Source organism: Cryptomeria japonica, chromosome 8 (genome assembly GCF_030272615.1).
Source record: "Cryptomeria japonica chromosome 8, Sugi_1.0, whole genome shotgun sequence".
Classification (NCBI taxonomy): Eukaryota; Viridiplantae; Streptophyta; class Pinopsida; order Cupressales; family Cupressaceae; genus Cryptomeria; species Cryptomeria japonica.
The window spans coordinates 479,617,947-479,637,284 of record NC_081412.1 but is presented as its reverse complement, the minus strand read 5'-3'; the positions used below and the strand labels follow the sequence as shown (position 1 = coordinate 479,637,284).

The following is a 19,338-nucleotide window of genomic DNA, read 5'->3' as shown; positions in this document are numbered from 1 at the left end:
GAAATATACTTCCCTGGTCGGCCTAAGGTCGGGAAAATCAGTCTATCAACCCTAAATGACAAGTATATAAGCTACATTTTCTCTCTCATTTGGCAGAGGAATATGAAGAGGATATGGGTACAAAGCGTGGAAATTATACTCAAGCATTCAAGCATTCAAGCAATTGATCATTCCAAGTCTCCATTCAAGGCAAAGTGTTGCATTCAAGACAAGGATTCAACCATTGAAGAGGAGATCACATACAACATACAACATACAACATCTAAACCTTCGCACATAAGGATACAAACATCCTTAGAACAAGGTATTAGTACTTGTTTTACAGTCATTTACATTTACAGCTCTTGCTCATTTCTTGGTTAATTCCAAAACCAGGGTTTGACCTAAAGGCAAACCCCTAATCCCTAACCCCCCAATCGTCTTCGCTTTTCTGTGTGTAGGTTGCAGGTACGCGGCTGAAATTGAAGATCTGGAATCCTTGTGCAGAGACGAACAGATCCCCCTTCGTTTCGCGGATTTTTCGGAGGACCGTGGCGCCGGACGCCATCGTCCCGACAACTTTTGCTCAAATTTGCAGGACAGTGCCGTATCGACATTTTACTGCTAATTCCAGGTCCGCAGCTTCATCCTATAACCCGAACTCAGTTTATAAGCGAATCTTTATGACTTTCTATGCATCCTTAGCTTAATTTCCTTAATCAACATTCTTTACAAAAGAGGGTAGCCTTGCTTTCCTAACCCTTGAAATTCATTTAGCATCCAATCTTACATCGTATGGGATTGAATCTTATGAGTTTCAACCCCTCTTTTGAATGTAAAGTCTTCCCCCTAAGTGAAAACCCATCGAATCCTAGCGAACCTCCCTTCTCTCTCCTTGGAGTTAGAAGAGGGGAGACCAACTAGGGTTCGACCGCGATTTTCCGCTTTACAATGAGAACTCAATGTTTGCAAGTTTTCAGACTCAAAATGACTCAAATAAAAGTGTGTTGTTTGATGTAAAATTGTTTTGCATATACTTGAAGACACAATGTTTTGATGTTTGGTCTTGAATGTTTGATTGTTCAAAATAAGACAAGCACAATTCTTATGGCTAGACAGGACAATAATTGTTGATCCCACATGAGGCTATGCTATTCAGAATGGATACTTAGATGCTTGACCCCACTGGCTCCACCCTCGACACTCACTTCTCGGGGCAGCCAAGCATCAGTCCCCACAAAAACTCCCCGTGGTGAACTTTGTATCTCTATTAAGAACCGTATGTGTGTGGGCCGCTCTAGAGGTCCGACCTCCTGCCCCAACAACTAGAAGGATTTTGGCTTCTAAAACAAAAAGGTGCTAGTAAGGGCATCCGCTCGTGTGGCCATACATGTGGCACTTTCAGCTCTATAAATACAGAAGGCTCCCAGCCGGTAGGGGTTACGCCCTATAACTGATCAAATAAATTTGATCAAATGGGTTTATGGGGAGACATAGTGTCAGTATGAACTAATCAACACACGTTATCCATAGTTTTCACCATGAATACAATTGTTTATAGTGGTTCAGAAGAGGTGGGTTTTCCTCGCTACCACTTGGGTTGTCCTCTCCTCACTAGTAGTCCTAATGACCACACGGGGAGACAGGCCCTCTAAAGATTAAACAAAAAGAGCTTATTGCCCAAGACACAAAAGACACTGGTTCAATTTTAGTGCACCAATTGAAGTGTTTGATAATCTATGAAAACAAGGCACACAATAAAGATCAAAAGGAAATCCTTGTCAAGGTCCTGCAACAAAGATTTTTTAGTAGTTTGGATTGTTTCAAATGATCACCCCTTCCTACAAGCACAAAAGTTAGGTAAATTTTAGATCCAAAAGACTTTGTGAAATAGGGGCCTTCGACAAAACAATTTTTCTTTCAAGACAAGCTGCACCAATTTTGTTAGATCTGAAGATGTTAGCTCAATATAAACCAGATTTGAAATCCGAATGATGAAAAACCGAATCAAAGAAGCCAAAATGCAACAACTGAACGCAAATGCAATTATAATTAACACACATGCTATATAAATACGCAAACGCGGTTAGATCTGACACAGATGCGGTTCCCAAACACAGATGCGAAACTGAACACAGACGCTTCTAGAGACCTCACAAGTGCGAATAGGGAACACAGACACGTTTCCTAGAATCTACAAAAAAAAGTGAAATAATGTCGAAGACGCAAACGCGATTCCAGATGTTATAGATGTGACAGAAAATCAAAAACGCGATCCGAAGGTACACAGACATGAAAATGTCGAAATGTTGGAAATGTCAGATCTGCAACTTCAAAAAGACAAAATCTACACAAAAGATGTTAAATGCAAAAGGGACAAGAGTCTCATCGGGCGTGCCAAAATGTATACGATGAAAATGGATAACAACAATAATATTGAGAGACTAAATGAATTCAACCACAAAACCCTAGCCTAACAACAACAAAGATCCACCATAACATATGAAGATTACCTAAGACCATGCAAATCAAATGAAATCACAAAGATTATACCATCACATGTCCAATAGGGTTTGAATCTCCATTCTTACTATCTCCATTGATCTTTTTTAATAGATTTGCTCTCAGATTTTATGTGTGCACAAGAGCTCAACAAAGAACGGAAATGTGGTTACAAGTAGGATTGCATATTAAAGTTCGAAAGCATAGTCGAGTGCTTGATTAGAATGTATATGTCCAGGGGGTTGATAATGAAGGAAGCATCTCCTTATATAGAAGACACTATATGAAAATGGAAGGATAAGATTGAGAGGTGTAAAAGATAAATGGTCAGCTATGATTAGAGGGTAGGTAGAGAAAATAAGAAAATAATAAGAGAGTAGGTAGTGTATGAATTAAGAGATGAATGACATGTGTCATGGGTGGAAAAGACTAATGAATTAATTAAATAAATAAATATTTATTTAATTAATAGAAGAAGTGGGATCAATTAAATAAATAAGATATTTATTTAATTTAAGAAAAGGATAATTTAAATAAATAAAGGTATTTATTTAAATGAGAAATAAGGCTAGAAGAGGATAAATGAATTAATTAAATAAATAAAGATTTATTTAATTAATAGAAGAATTAGGCTAAAATAATTTTAAAATAAAATATTTATTTAATTAGACTGGACAATTTTAGGTGTCTACACATGGTACTTTTGTTGCAGAAGGTTTGATCTCTTTCTTTTTTTTTTAATTAAAAAAGATAACCTTCCTTGAAAAATAAATTTGCACCCCCAAAATATTTTAACAAAAATATTTATGCATGATGATTTTTCTTTCACCAATTTTTTTTGAAAAAAATCTGACACTGGTACTAACCCTACAGGCGGTATGGCCATACAAATTTACATGCCTCGTAAAGCATGCCAATAAAAAATCACCCAAAAAAATTTCTAACCTCCGATTTTGACGATTTGATAGGCGATTTAGGGGCTTTGGGACCTTCTGAGTGCGATGGTGACCTTTGTTTTGTGCTGAAGTGCCCAAAATTTTCTGCTACCCCCAGATTTTGCCTCGATTTATGTGCCCTCATCAAAATTGACCCATACAAGCAAAAAAAATTTCCCGAGAGGTCTTTGATGCCCAAACTTGGTCGAATTATATATGAAAATTTATGGAATCGGCCTCTTGAATCCAACCATGAGGTCTTTTTTGCTCGAACTGCTCCAAAATCGGGTTCCCCCTAGATTAGAAAAAAATCAGTTCTTCAAATCCTCATAGATCTAGCCCCGTGAATAAAAAATTGACAAACAAAAGGTCAATCTTGACTATTTCCCACATGTCAGATTCAATGGTGAGGTTTAAATCAACCCAAATTGCATAGAAGACCTGTTATAGGTAGAATCTCCCAATCAAACGAACAGGAAAGCCTCAGGTTTGAAGCTCTGATACCATGTTAAAGTTGTGAAATACAACCTCATAGAACCCAGTGAACACCTATATGCAAATAACCTATCAAAACAATGGAAGATTCACACAAAACACAAAGATTGCTTTGAAAACCTAGAGCAAAAATATGGAATAATAATAATCAAATGTGTAAGGGAATGGATTTTACAATGAGGTCAATCATTAATAAAGGAGATCAAAAAACCCTAATGCAACCCTAAAGGATGCATTTATAAAAGAAAGGAATTATTAAAATAATAATTCCTATAAAAATCTTCCTAAATTTAGCTTAAGTGAAATAGAGAAAATGTGACTTAATTATTTAATCAATATGATTTAATTAATAAAATAAAATAATACATTTTAGTCTAACATTGATTCCTCTTGATTATCAAAAAATAATATCAAACTAGATTTTTAAGTGCACATAAAAATAATATTTGTTGTATTAAAGTTTTTTTAACAATCTTGAACTTATTTTGTTTCATTTTGATCTCTTTAATTTTATAAAAAAAAATTGTTGACAATGGCTAGTTCTCTTTTAAGACCTTTTAATTTTATTTTTTAGTAGCCAATAATTCTTGTTTGTCACTAGAATCGTAACCCACTATTGTGGGATAACCCCATAAAAATAATATCTCATGGATCCAATTTATATAAAATTGTTGGAGGAAAAAGCATAGCGGTAACCGAAAAAAAGAGGCAAAAACTACTTGCAAATATCCATGCCTAGAATAATGGATAGCCAACAAATATAGCAGCATTATAAGATTCACATGGTTCCCTCATAGGTGCCTATCCCATAGCCAATTAATTTTGTCTTCCCAGATGCTTCGTAACACCCCCAGTGACTCTTTGAATCACACAATAGGACAACCGGCTTTCATCTTCTGAACTCAGACATCCAACTCATAATTGTTCATATTCCCAAAGTGGATGCCTAAGAATAATATTCTACCATTGCTGTTTATAACCACCATCAACATGTGTTCACCTTTGAAATGCAATTATAATTTATCATAGGAAATACCTATTAATTTTTTTTACGCTCGTCCCCTAGAACACTTTTCAAGGAATATGGGGACATGTTAGAGTGACATAAGAGTTAATGTCATCTTTCCTAACAATCTCTTGTTGGAAGTAAACTTTTGAATACTTAGACTCTACAAGTGTATTATAAGTATTGATTATTAAAAAATACATTGAGTTGCTTTAGAGTGCAAGGTTTTCCTCTCAAAGAAAAAATCTCATGTAAATCATTTTGTTATAGTATTTTTTTTTTAGATAAATAGCTGCAGAGGAGCAACACCCATTATATTAAAATAAAATATTTTTATATGTATAATTTGGAAATATGTCTTGCTACCTACATCCTACAACCCCAAAGGCCTGATGCCCATTAGTTACATTCAAGAATCCAAAAAACCTACTATAGAGGCTAACTGCTACAATATACCCGACTACCACCCTACATATTTTACTACATTAACAAAATTCAGGCAAATGCTTGTTGATGATGCCAAAATTTAAAAAAAAACACTTAAACAAAAGGAGAGATAGCCCCAATGGCTCAGACAGAACCAACATCCATCTCCTCCAATGCCACTGCCTTGAGTTCATTGTCCTCCTCATCCTATAGATTCTAGTCACTATCTTTAGCTTTCTAACAAAGAACCACTTTGAACACCAGAGGGTAGTCCATCCCATAGTCTGTGTGGACCTCCGATTTGGCCATTTCCTCTGGGAGACGATCATAGTTCTGAATCCATTCTTCACTAGGCCAAAGCCCCACACATTGTCAAGTTCAAGCTCTTAATTATCTAGAAATCCAATGTCCTGCCTTTCGCTCAAAACTTCCACCAGAATAAGCTGCCTCATCCAAGCCTTACTAGGCCCCAACATAACACCAATTGCTTTAAGCAAGAATGAAATATTATCATCCTTTCCATCCCATTCTGCAACCAAGCTCCCCTAATCAAGAGCTTGAACCACCACAAATTTATTAACCTCAATTCCCACTCCTAGTGACATGTAGTAATTTTATGGCAGTGGGGTACACAAATCGGCATCGATATTATCCAAGGCAACATCAATCTCACCAAGAAAATAGTTCTTGAAGATCATTTGAGTCATTTTCTTTACCCGCTGCTTACACACCCCCATATATACTAGCATGGCGACGAACATGGATGGGATATTAGAGTTTACCCAGTACCTATGATAAGTTTTGATAAAATCCCCACCCAAAATTCTCTTTACAACATGTAGGTGCTTCGTGGCCATGACTGCTAGCAGACATTTGTCAGAAATTTCCCCCAAGAAGGCCATATGTCGCTTGGTGGACTCCAACATTATAGGCATATCCATCCCTAGAAACCCTCGCACCCTATGCCCAATCACACTGCTATAGCTCAAATTCACCAGGCAGTATACAAAAAATAAGAACGGGATGCTATAAATAGACCAAGCTTGCATTCTCATGGTCGCCAAGGGGACGTAAGATGTCCTAGCACTTACTGATGTTTAATGAAACCTTGTGTTAACCAACTCATATGCCATCCCACATGATGTGGAATATCAAATCAAATCTCGCCTATAATGTAAGGAAATCAATGATCTCATTGATCAAGAAGGGCGAGGGTGATGTTTCATGTTGGAATAGAAGGCATCGTTGAGGTATGATGTTTGCATGGTACCATACAATCATGTAGTGATAGACTACATCGCCTCTTTAGCTAGACCATCTGCTATCACATTCCCTTCCCGATAGATATGACTTATATGAAAGTCCTCCAGATCATTCAACAAAGATTTGATTGGTCGGAGCCATTGGTTGAGGATCCAACATGGAGTTTCATTTTTCCTAATCGCATTTACCACATTTAGGGAGTCGCCTTCCAAATGGGTTTTCCAGGCCCCACTACAAACCCCAACCTGTATGCCATGTAATGCAACACGAAACTCTGCTAAATTATTTGTAGAATGACCAATGTGTTTTGAAACTTCCATTAGGGAATTACTGAATTCATCACGAATCACACACCCAATGCCACTAGGGCTTGGGTTGCCCAAAGAAGCCCCGTTGAAATTAATCTTGACCCAACCAGGATCACGTGTATCACATTGAACAAGGGGTCTGGATCGAAGCGGGGGTTTGGAGGAACTATTCCCAAACAGAGGCGGAATAGAAAGACTTGGAAAGGCGAGTTTTAGTCTACAGTCCCAACCTGTGTATACATTTATCTTTAATGTCTTCCCTTTTGCAGCTTCATTGATTAGAGAAATCAAAGAGGTTTCTATCTTCTAACATAGGGCCTTCAAAGCCATCAACTTGTCCTGAAAAATCCTCCTATTGCACTCATTCCATAATTCCCAAATAAAAAAGGATGGGGGAATTACCCATATATCCCCAAATACAACCTTCAAGGGTTTTGTGGCCATATTTTAAACCAGTCATCAATCCCAGCTGGGAACAAGCAATAAAGGTTTAATTTTTGTATGAAATGCCACCAATACTTACACAAATATTCACATAACAACAATAGATGGTCAACAAATTCTAAGTTTCTCCCACATAAAATACATCTACTGGGACCTGCACTCCAAATTTCATGAGCTTGTCACAAGTGAGTATTCTCTTTTGGATAACCAACTAGGCAAAAACCCCAACCTTTGGCAAATAATGCTTGTTCCAGAATAAATTTGATGGCCATTCTTGATTATCTCTAGTAGCTTCTTTGATTTTGTAGCCCAGGTTGAGCTTGTAGTTTCCATCCTTGGAGCCACACCAGCGAATGATGTCATCCTTCCCTGATGGAATGATCGAGCGACTCTTCAAGATATTTTCCAAGATGTCTTTTTGTCGATGATCCATGTTCAAATTGTCAAGGGCCTTCCATTTCTATTTCATTATACCATCCTGCAACACTGTTTCTCCAAAGTCGCAGACCTTATTTCCCCATAGTCAAATTGACTCCTCCTTGATGTCATTCAGATCAAGGAATTAGCTCAATATATCTCCTCCTCCCCATGAGTCATTCTAGAAGGATGCATTCTGACCATTTCTAATTTCCCAAGAAACATGATCCCCGATGATGTCTCTACATTCAAGAATATAGTTCCAAATAGCCAAGCCTTTGGGAGGATCAAGAGATGTCAAAATTCTTTCTGGCTCAATTGAGTCTAGGTACTTGCTCCTGAGAATTTTGGCCCACTTTTTCTCACTCCCACAACACATGGGCCATACTAGCTTGGCACCCATGATTAGGTTCATTAAGGATAGTTGACGAATCCCAACACCCTCAGATTCCTTAGGTCGACAATTTTTTTGGCATGCTATCAAGGGAAACTTATCCTAATCACCAATCCCATTCCATATAAACTTCCTCATGATTCAGACGAAGTCGTCTTCCATAGCTGCAGGGATTTTTAAACAAGCCATCGAGAAGACAAGGATCACCGCTAGTATTGATTTGATCATTGTGAGTCTTCCAGCCAAGGAGAGCCACTTGCCTTTTGAATCATCCAATTTAGCCTTACACATTGTAATCAGTGCTTCCCAATAGCTAATCTTGTTTAGTCCCGTGAAAAGATGGGTACCCAAAAATCTTCCAGGGAAGTTTGCAACCCTCAAATTTAGAATTCTTGACAGAGATCTTTGTAGCCTTGGCTATGTATTAACAAAAGAAGACTTTTGACTTGTTCCAATTGATGCTCTGTCCAGATGCTTTGCAACACTTATCCAAGCATAATTTGATGACTCTAGCCTCACCCTTGCTTGAAGCACCAAACAATATTGTCTCATCTACAAACTGGAGATGAGTAGTATGCTCCACTCAATTTGCAACATTCACCCCGCCTAGCACCCCTCTTGATACAAGTCGCAAATAGATCTTCTCAAGGCTTCTACCATTATGATGAAAAGGAAAGGGGAGAGAGGATCTCCCTGCCTAATCCCACAAGTGGAGGAGAAAAAACCATGAGAAGACCCATTGACAAGCACAAAGAACTTAGGGGTAGATAAGCAACTTTTAACCCATTTGATCCAATTGTCCCCAAAGCCAAGCTTGTCCAAGACCTTGAAGAGGAAGTCTCTATCCACCAAATGATATGCTTTCAGAATGTTCAATTTCAAAATCATGCAAGCTTCCTAGTGGAATGTAATGTTTCATGAGCTGTGATGATGCCTTCCAGAGTTGACCTACCTAGAGTGAAGCCACTCTGCGCCTCATTAGATATAATGAGGTTGAGAATCTACTTCAAACTAATTTCAATGATCTTAGTTACTATCTTGTATACGGTTTGCATAGTGCAATAGGGCTGAAGTCCCCCATCTCTTGGGGCAACTCTTTTTAGGGATGAGAGAAAGGAAGGTGTGATTGATGGATCCCAACATGGTCATCCTTTTTCTTGATTCTTCCATTGCCCGATGAAGATCCTTCCCTAAGATGTCCCAGAAAGATTGGAAAAAACTGTCGGGAAGCCATCAGGACCAGGTGCCTTATCCAGGTTAAGCTGAAATATTGGTTTCTTCACTTCATCCTCATCAACGCTCCTGTATAATTCTTTATTTTGGTCTTCAGATATTATCATTGGGATGGAACCGAAAATCCTATCCCTAGCCGTTCTATTCACTTGATTACCCCTATTTAGGATGGATTCTTGAAAAAAATTAATGCTTCAAGATTGACTTCCTCCAGATTCTAAGCCATGCTACCATCTACTTTTTTTATTTGCAAAATCATGTTTCTATTTCTATTAGCTATTGTTGTTCTAAGGAAATATTTTGTGTTTTTGTCACCTTCTTTGAGCCACAACTCTCTTGATTTCTGCCTCCAGTGAATTTCTTCCCTTTTCAAAATCTCATTGAGCTTGCCCTTAAGTAATTTTTCTTATAGATACTCATCCTTTCTCATGTCCTTGCTAATGACAACATCATTGATTCTTTCAAGTTCCTCCATCACCCTTCTTTTTTCTATAAATATATTCTTAAAGTGATCCTGATTCCATTCTTTGATCCTCATTTTAATGTACTTTAATTTTTTACTAAATTTATATAAGCGTGAGTTATGCCCAACATCAATCTCATTCCACCAGACTAAGACAAGATCATGTAGGTTGGGGTCCCTGCACCACATCTTTTCGAATCCAAAGGGGATCCCACCACCAGGTTGACATAAGGAGATAGTACAGATAAAGTCTTCAATTAGATGATTTTTTGATGTCCAGTCCCCACAAAGAAAAAATCCATAAGTAAATTCTGATCAATAAAATTTTGGAAGTCTCTCTATATAACGTTGGGTCTCTGAATGCCTCCCACCTTCTCATGATCATTGAGGATTGCATTAAAGTCCCCAACAATGATGCTTTTTCCCCTATTACATCCATCAAGTTTGCTTGATATAAGATTCCACAGCTCCCATTTTTTTGGGTGGCAATGGGCCTATATATATTGTAGATAAAAAAGGATTCATTGTTCCTTAGCAGAGTTTTTTTGCATTGCTGCCAATGTTTCCCCTCATCCACTACTTCTCCTTTGACCACCACTAGATTCCAAATGATGCCAATACCTCTCGAGGCACCATCAGCTTCCACAAACCAGTCCATTGTCTCCACACTTGCATCCGCATATCAATCTCTGATATGTTCCACTTTGTTTCTTGTAGCACCCAAATGTCTCCTTTAGCCTCATCAATTTGACGCTTGATCAAGTACCACTTGTTAGGGGTATTTAAGCCCCTGACATTCCAGGCCATGATCCTCATTGCTCCTGGAGAAGGGGAGCACCCTTCCCTGTTAAGAGTTTGGTTTGCCCGCCAACCATTACTGCTATCTTCAACATTGTTTTGTTTGATTTGCGGTCTCTCCTACCTGCAGGCTTGATGTTAGGATTACTGATTTTGGAAACAAAAGCTTCAAAATCTTTCTTACTGCAATCCCCCAATTCATTAGCATATCCATCAACTTCCTCTTCCCATTCTAAGCTAGACTCCTCATCTCCAATCTTAATCTATTGCAACTCGACAACTTGAGCGTTTGGGGCATCCTTCCCATCACCTACAATTAGCTCAGTGTGCATGCTTCTTACCTGCAACAAAAACTGACATCTACATTTAGATCTAGCCATGGTGGTTTCCTCTTCCCTGTCCCCATTGGGAAGTATGTGCAGTTCCTCTCCATGCGGAGTTGAAAGGGACTGCATTTGTGATTCTATATTAGCTTGGAAGGATTTTGTCTCTTCGAGAAGTGATTGCAGTTCATTCACATTGCATCCCACTGGTGTGTCAGCATTGGCCTAGCCTAAGTCGCTCTGATGCATACACCCCAGACGAGTTTCCTGTGAATGAATGATAGGGATCTCAAAGGCTCCCAAGATTCCTTTAGCTAATAGATTACTTTGGGGCGCATCAATGTCCATTGCAACTTTTATCCTCTCAGATGGTTTAGATGCAGGGGAGGGGACCTTACTCTGATCATTGACCATGTTGTCCACCTGTAGAAACTCAAGCATTTATGTGCATGAGTATGCCCTGGATATTCTTGTTTTCATAGCACAATCCACTCCAATATGCTCCCTCGAGAAGCATTTGGGACAGATAAACATTTGATCTTCTCTGTCAATTCTTTGTGTCCACCCCTCTCTGTCCCTCGCGATCCTGATCTTGTTTGGCATGCATGATATTTGATCGACGTTAACACAGATCCTTGCAAAAATCCCCCAAATTCTATTTTCCAAAATTTCATCTGCTGACATAAAGGATCCAAGGCAGTTGCTAATACTCATCAGGGCCTCAGAGTGCCAGTATTCTGATGGAAGATTATATAGCCTCACCCAAATCAGACATCCCGACAACTTGTAAGTCCTAGGGTTGAAGTTCGGTTGCAAGTTTACTAAACAAATACCAATACCATCCAACATATAAGGGTCGTTGTGAAGGGTATTCCACCTCTTATTGCCATCTGGGTATTCAAACAAAAAATAATCATTGAGAAGCGACATGACCTTAATCCTTTCCCCCCATTGATCTCTACACTAGGTGGCAAAGTTGCCCCTGCCCCAATGTCCCCCACCCCATTTGGCGTAGAAACATCTATTTTAGAGATCTTTCCTAATTTCATTAATTCTACAATCATTCAAAGAGATAGTCAAAATGGAGGAATCACTCACTTGGTTTTGCACTTCCTTTTTCTTTCAGGAGCAATCACCAATGTCTTTAGGATCTCTCTTTTTTCCCCATACTTTGCTGGTTTGGGTAGGGATACCTACATTCTTAGATCTTCAATTATCCACTTGATCCGCTATCGGAATGTATGTTTTCCTGAACCACCCACTCTTGCCTTTCTTAAACCCCTATTTTCGGAGATGCTCAGCCACACTGTCGGTCGGATTGTTGCCCTGATATCTTTGATTCCGCCTGAATGGCCTCTGCCTTGACCATGAGGGCCTTAATTTTTCCGACTGCCTCACGCTTTGCTCTCTTCTTTGGGATGGCCCTTTCAAATGCTGATTTTGGAATAGAGGATGACATCTGTCGACCCATCTACCCCTTTCGAAGACCCATTGGGGATGATATACCCTTGTTTGTAATCCTTCCTATGGCGCTAGGGGGTCTTGGGGTCTATTGGAGTTCGTCGATCTCCATTTCTCCTTGGCCTCTAGTTCTCGAATTGTCTCCATAGGAATGGCAACCTCTGCTTTCGCCGCCCAGATGCCAGCATCGCCCTGTCCTGCTCCGAATCCAGTGCCATGCTCCGCATTGCCTGCTCCCTGCTGCACCCTTAGAGGATGCCGCCACTTCAAATTTTTGGCAATTCACGCCATCCTCAAAAAAAATGTGACACTTGTTCATTATAGTATTTATTTCCTTGTAATTGTGTGATTAGTTTAATTTTGCACATACCTCTCATAGATTTGTGTAATAATTGTATTATAAAATTTTACTTCCTTTCACACACTAGATTGCATTACTAAATGTAAAATTATTTTTTCTAATTTAAATAAGTTTTCTACTCCATTTCAAAATATATTTTCTTTTTCAATTTATTTTTTATACCTTTAATCATTGCCCACTCATATGTTTTAGAGATGAAAGAGACATCCCTTGTTCCACATCATTTTCACTATTACTCCCATCTTTTGAAGCAAAATCCTCTTCCAAGTAGCGAAGATCTTGTAGATAATTCTAAAAGTTTTAATATTGTTGCTCTATCAATTTCTACCATGGATTAAGAGTTAGCCCTAAACTCAATAGAAAGCTCTTCTTGGTGTACTAAAAATCCACAAACATTTTCCTCTCCTTTGGCAACTTTTTTTTCTTTCTTTTTTTCCCAATTCTACCACTTAAAATATTTGCCACCTTTGGGACATAACAAGTTTTCTTTGATATATCCTCTCCTTTAGGACTATTAGGAGTTGAGTCAAAATAGCATCCCATCAAGTGATGAAGAGGATGCGTGTCTTTCCAGTATGAGGATCTTTCAAAAGGATTTTGAGACATTGAAGTTTTGAACATTCTTTTACCTTGTGTGCAAATGAAAGCAATTCTAACAATAAAGAAAAACAATTCATAATCTAAATGTTGGCTCAATATTACATCACAATTGTTTCTTTGTTTTTTTCTAGAAGTAAGTTCAAACCCTGTATTCATAAAAATCTTTGTAATTGTAAGCATGTGACAACTCGATAATGAGAAACAACTAAAAATTTTCTCAAATATTCTCCAATATTGATCAAAATAGAATGCATCTAAAAATATAAAATAAGATTCAAAATTCTTACCCATAAAAAAAATCTTAATTTTTTTCTAAGATTGATAGTAGTTAACACCTATTGATAGTAGTTAACACCTCAGCAAGGGTTTCCAAATCTACTCAATCTATATATTCAAATCTTGAAGCGAACCCAAAGAGAACTAAATCTACATATTAACCCCTATGTTCTATTTCTTTCTTTTACCTCCTCTCCTAGCTCCATCCTTTTTGCTACTTCAAAATTATTAAAATCAAATTTCTCCTCCGAGCCTTTGGGCTTTGGCCACTCCATACTCTTTTGGTGACGTGTTTTGACCGCTCCATATATATTCTTTTTTGGGCCAATTGTATGCAGACTAACAATATCCACTTGACTTCGCCGACTTTTTATGAACTTTTTTCTTTGGAATACGAGCCCCGTTTGCTTTCTCCATCTCTTATCTTTAATCCCATTACGACGTACTTCCTGACGTGAAGGTGAAGGAGATATAAGAAACTTTGCATATCTCCTCGCTAATCCCAATTTGTACTTTAAACGTACCATATTATATATTATAAATAAGTACCGTGCACGTACGGCGCCGCCGTGTGCCATTCCTGTGGAATGTTTTAATTCTTGTTTGGATAAAAATTTGGAATTACCTATTATTAAAGGTTATTTTGTTTTATTTAATATGATTAATATATATATTTTTAATACAATCTTTTTAAATTGTAATTGCTATGTAAATTTAATCATTTATTTTAATCTTATTATTAAAAGGAAAAAAAAAATGTTTCAAACACCCAGATTCAATACAAGTTAAGTTAAAATTATAAAAATTTAAATCTAAAATTGACTCCCAATCCCAACTTACTTGATTCTTCTTCATAGAAAGCTCCCTGTGGAACTCACCTTAAATTCCTCATCCTACTCCCTCCTTGTCCCTTTTGTGGTAAGATCAAATTGCTTTTGATGTGCCCTTTTCCACTTACCCTGGTCTGCACTTAACCATAATCATACATATTTGGAAATTTAGATGTTTGGCTGCTCTATCCCACTCCTTTTCTCCCTTAGAGATTGAAATCCAAACCATTTGATCAAACCTCTTAACTCAAATGATGTTTATACTGAGCTCTTTAAAGGATTAAGACAATGCTGGCAGGGTGCAAGCAAAAGATCTCCTAACTCAAATCATGAAGACTCGAAAAGGGAAGATGCTTAAATCTTCTAGCAGCTATCATTGTCTTTGGATCAACTGGATGCAACTTTCTTGTGGAGACTTCAACATCTTCAGATAGTTGTTGTTCAACCTGTTACAAGTTTTATTTTGACTAAGTTATGTTCTTTGTTTAAGTTTTTAATGTTACGATGCTTCTTGTATGATTTCAGGCCATTCTATTTGTAACAGTGTAACTTTGGCTAGCCACACTGAAAAGTTCATGGCTGAGTTTATTTGCTTTGCTGAAGTTGTTTTAGAGGAAAGCGTCAGCTGATTGTAATTAATTTGGTTTGTATTTACATGAACTGCTCATGTAATGCTTCAGTTGTGTGTAATTTATGATCTGCTCTTGTTTTTTATATTCCTTTTTTCAATAAAAAAAAACTTATATATATATATATATGATTCTTAATATATTTTTTCTTATTTAACTAATTTATAATCAAATATGTAATTTTTCTTAAAATAATTAAGCAGTTCTAATTTTAAATTTAACACTTTTTAATGAAAATTTTTTTTATCTATAAGTTTGGAGCACAAGCCTTAGATTGAACTTCAACTCAAAATCAGACACTTATTGACAAATTTAACATTTTCAATAACTACTAATTATCCAACAAAAATTGGAGGGCTTAAATCACACACATTAAGCTTTGACCTTTAGACTTAAAAATGTTAAAATACTTAAAATTGACTGACATTCTCTAAACTTAATGATTTAATACTGACATAGCTCACAATTTGACTTGCCCCTTTTAAATTTCCCTGAATTTTGAAACAATGCTTTACAGAGATCAATCCTGCATGAAAGTCAGAGGCTAATCAACCAATGCGAATTCATGCATTTACAGATTAAACCCCAATATATATACAGGAAAGCAAAAAAAAAGCTTCTGAGCTTTTGTGTAGTACTAATTACAATTCAGAACTTCAATATTTGCCCTGCCATGGTGCTCTGCCAAAACTGCCATGTCAATATTTTGACATTAACAACATCATTTCCCTCAATTATGCCATTCAAAGCCATGGCGGAAGATAGAAAATGAAATAAAGGCGACAGCATCAAAATTCAAGGTTAAATACTATAATACATGATTTGAAGCACAATAAGATCCTCATTGCACCATCAGAATCTTGCCATTACTGAAATTAGACTTGGAATTGTAAGCACATGAGGATGTTAAAGATGTCACTGGACTGTAATACACATGAAGGCCTCCTGAAACTTTCAATCTATCAATAATCTCCTCAAATAGTTCTGGATCGCAGGGAATAGTAAGAAGTCCGGTAACATAATCAAAGCCGAACTCCTCCTCTGCCATTCGCAGCAGATCTTTAAATACAGGCTGCTTCAAATAATCCACCGGAATAACAAACCGCCTCCCCTCGCAATCCTCCTTTGCAGCGTAAACCGCCAGGTGACCTCTCGGAACAGAATTTTCCAACCGCCGCTTCCTCTGCCGATCCTCCTTTACACCGTAATCCGCCATGTGACCTCGCGGAACAGAGCTTTCAGACCGCCGCCGATCCTCTTTCACGACGTAATCCGCCATGTGACCTCGCGGAACAGAACTTTCCGAGCGCCTCCTTTCAATCTGGTTCTCATCTTCCTCCTCCTGGTCGATAAAGCGGCGGCGCAGCTTAAATGAAAGCGTTTTCTTCAGACTTCCAAGCCTCTGCAACTTCTTTGTGATCTGCCTTATCTTCTCCAGGCTCTGGCTTCTCTCCATTACTGATCTACAGAGCTCTGTGCAAATATTTTGCTGATTCTTGAATCTTTGAAGGAGGCGCTTTGTAATGGAGAAGAGTGGGAAGAAAAGAGTAGTTATATGCAACTGAAAAAGGGAATGAGGTCCGGCATAAGCGGTGGCGCTGAAAGTTCGCAGGAGGTTGTGGCATGCCTTGAATGGCGGGATAGTAAATGTGAATTTGTTTCTGCTGTCCCCCATTTTGGCCCACCTTTGTCTGCTGAATCAATTCACACAGCTCATACCTATTTTGTTGGGGTTTGGATCTAATCATTTAACTAGTTGGGACTTTTGTAACGTGTCGATTTTCAAGTAGGCCACCTGGCACTATCATTCTTTATTTCTCAATTGGGCAGATATGCCTTTTAACTTCTTTGGCGTCTTGATTAGGAAATAGCATTATCCATGTGCCTGTCTTTATCTAGATTATGCACTTTTCCCTATGCTAAGTATTTATTTAGTGTTCATCTTTATTAATGAAATGGGATAATGTTGGTTAAAGGGTGTTTCTTTTCTGTATTATGGGGACAACGGAATCAGAAAAACATTTTATTATGAAGTATGATGCTTTCAAGGATATTAAAGATAAGTATGTCAATATAATGACAACTATTTTTTGGTATAGTTTAAAAATATTTTATTATGAAATTTGAGTTCTTAAGAACATTAAAGACAAGCATTTCAATATAATGACAACTATTTCTTAACATAGTTTGTTCAACGAGGTGACTATTGACAAGATGAGGATGGTTATCATCTTCTTGAATAGGAAAATGATTGAAATGAAAAAACCAAGTGACAAGATTGGTTGCCTCATAGACTATTTTTAGCCTCGTTCAAAGTTATTATTATTACTATTCTAAATTTGATTGTGTACTTAGACTAATAATGATTAGCAATCATATTGAATATTTGTGTCCTTTTAAGTCTATTATTTGTTTCTTTTTTGGATGCTTCTTTTGATATGATCATGCACAATCATGTCCCTAACATTCAAATATTTATATTTATGTCACTCTTTCTTACTTTCCAACTTATTGGCAAGATGGGGATGCATATCGTCTCCTTGAACACGGGAATGATTGAAATGCAAAAGACAAATTGACAAGGTTGGTTGTCCCATAGACTATTTTTAGCCTCATGGACGTTAAAAGTTATTATTATTATTGTTCTTAAATATGATTGTGTACTTGGACTTATTATGATCAACAATCATATTTGAATATTTGTGTCCTTTTTAGTCTAATATTTGTTTCCTTTTTGGATGCTACTTAGGATATGATCATGCACAATCATGTCCCTAACACAAAGATTTATATTTTTGTTTCACTCTTTCTTGTTTTCCAACTAATTTTACATTTCACACTTATAACAATCATTAATGATTCATTTTTTTTAATAAAAAGAAATTAAAGAAACTGAAAGTATAAATATATAGACAATGAAAGAATAAGTATATAGAGCCGTGTAAGAAATAACAATAATCATATAGATTAACTGCATTCAAGACTTAATTCAATTAATATAAGCATACACCATCTAGGATTCACTTTGCACAAATATCAAAGCAACCTCAATACCTCAACTATTTATCAAATTCGTAGATTTGATTGAGGTAAATCCCTAAACATACCTAAGAGACAATCTTATCACCAAATTAATATTTTTAATTTAGGTACAAATTTATAAGACCAACAAAAAAGATGTCAAAATTGCACAATTGCAAAGGATGTCACTAAAATCGTACAAGATACCAATGCACTAAACAAACATTATCATGGTAGTATAGAAAGTGTCACACGTGATTGGACACTACCACACATGGTCTCATTTTAACTACCATGTATCTAGAAGATATGATTAATAACAAATGCCAAAAGTACAATTCCTCATCTGAACTCCATTGAGTATCAAAATTGTTTAATCAAACATGCATCTCTCACCCTTCTTTACGCATGCATTTCTTGTTTATAAACAATCTCAACTCTATATTCTTAATTTGATGTAAATAATTAAATGGATGTTAAATGATAGTTATTTATGTTTGACAATAATATATTAAATTAAGATGAGGATAATGTATTAGGATATAGATATATTAATTTACTTTAAAATTATTTTTGCCCTTTCTATTTTGGCGAACGTAATATGTGTTTAGGATCTTTATCCACAAAATAAGCAACAAAATTCTTGTTGATTCCCTTCTTTGTTGTAATTTGGATTTAAGGATAAAGTTTACTTTTCATTCTTGTATATGTAAAACAATTTAACCCCCTTTGGTTGTCTTTCTTGTTCAAAGCAACACTAATTAAAATCAGAAATAGTTCACTCTTCTTGTTGATTTCACTCTTTGTGTCTTTGAGATTTAAGGTGAATGTTTTCTTCAAGCCTAAAGTAGAAAAGCACTTTAACCTTCCCCTACCCACTTTTTAGTCCCCTTTCTTTCTCTAATGGCTTATTCCATTTCACTTATCTCCTTTCAAAAAAATATTAATGTTTCCCATTTATATTTCCAATTCTTTTATAATGAACCTTAATTTCTTGAATGTGTGATCCCCTTCTTTGGCCTAGACAAACCTCCATTTTCCTTCAACTATCTTATGAATTGCTCAACCAACTAGCTAACATTTACCCGCTTTCTTAGCACTTATCTCTACATCTTAGAAACTCTTATCTCTACTCAAAATCATGATGCCAATTGTTCTACTTTACCTCATGCTA

The 19,338-nt window shown here is 36.9% G+C and overlaps 2 protein-coding genes across 2 annotated transcripts; both read right to left on the bottom strand.

The window, feature by feature from the left end:
• Positions 1 to 6,635: 6,635 nt before the first annotated feature.
• LOC131857740 (uncharacterized) lies at positions 6,636 to 10,681 on the bottom strand. Its single transcript, XM_059210447.1, has 3 exons — positions 10,487 to 10,681; positions 7,317 to 7,383; positions 6,636 to 7,144 (listed from the first exon to the last, which is right to left on the bottom strand). Exons 1-3 carry the CDS (start codon positions 10,679 to 10,681, stop codon positions 6,636 to 6,638), a joined length of 771 nt encoding a protein of 256 aa, XP_059066430.1.
• A 4,930-nt stretch (positions 10,682 to 15,611) lies between these two features.
• Positions 15,612 to 16,854, bottom strand: LOC131074606 (uncharacterized). Its single transcript, XM_058011250.1, has one exon. It carries the CDS (start codon positions 16,816 to 16,818, stop codon positions 15,985 to 15,987), a length of 834 nt encoding a protein of 277 aa, XP_057867233.1. The 5' UTR covers positions 16,819 to 16,854; the 3' UTR covers positions 15,612 to 15,984.
• Positions 16,855 to 19,338: the final 2,484 nt, after the last annotated feature.

Excerpts from the sequence above, each read along its gene's own strand:
- LOC131074606 (XM_058011250.1), bottom strand. The coding sequence starts at position 16,818 with ATGGGGGACAGCAGAAACAAATTCACATTTACTATCCCGCCATTCAAG.
- LOC131857740 (XM_059210447.1), bottom strand. The coding sequence starts at position 10,681 with ATGAGGATCATGGCCTGGAATGTCAGGGGCTTAAATACCCCTAACAAG. Across the intron at positions 7,384-10,486 it reads AGCTGATGGTGCCTCGAGAG|CTGGGATTGATGACTGGTTT; the intron begins GTATTGGCATCA and ends GCTTGTTCCCAG. Across the intron at positions 7,145-7,316 it reads TTGTATTTGGGGATATATGG|GTTGGGACTGTAGACTAAAA; the intron begins GTAATTCCCCCA and ends ATGTATACACAG.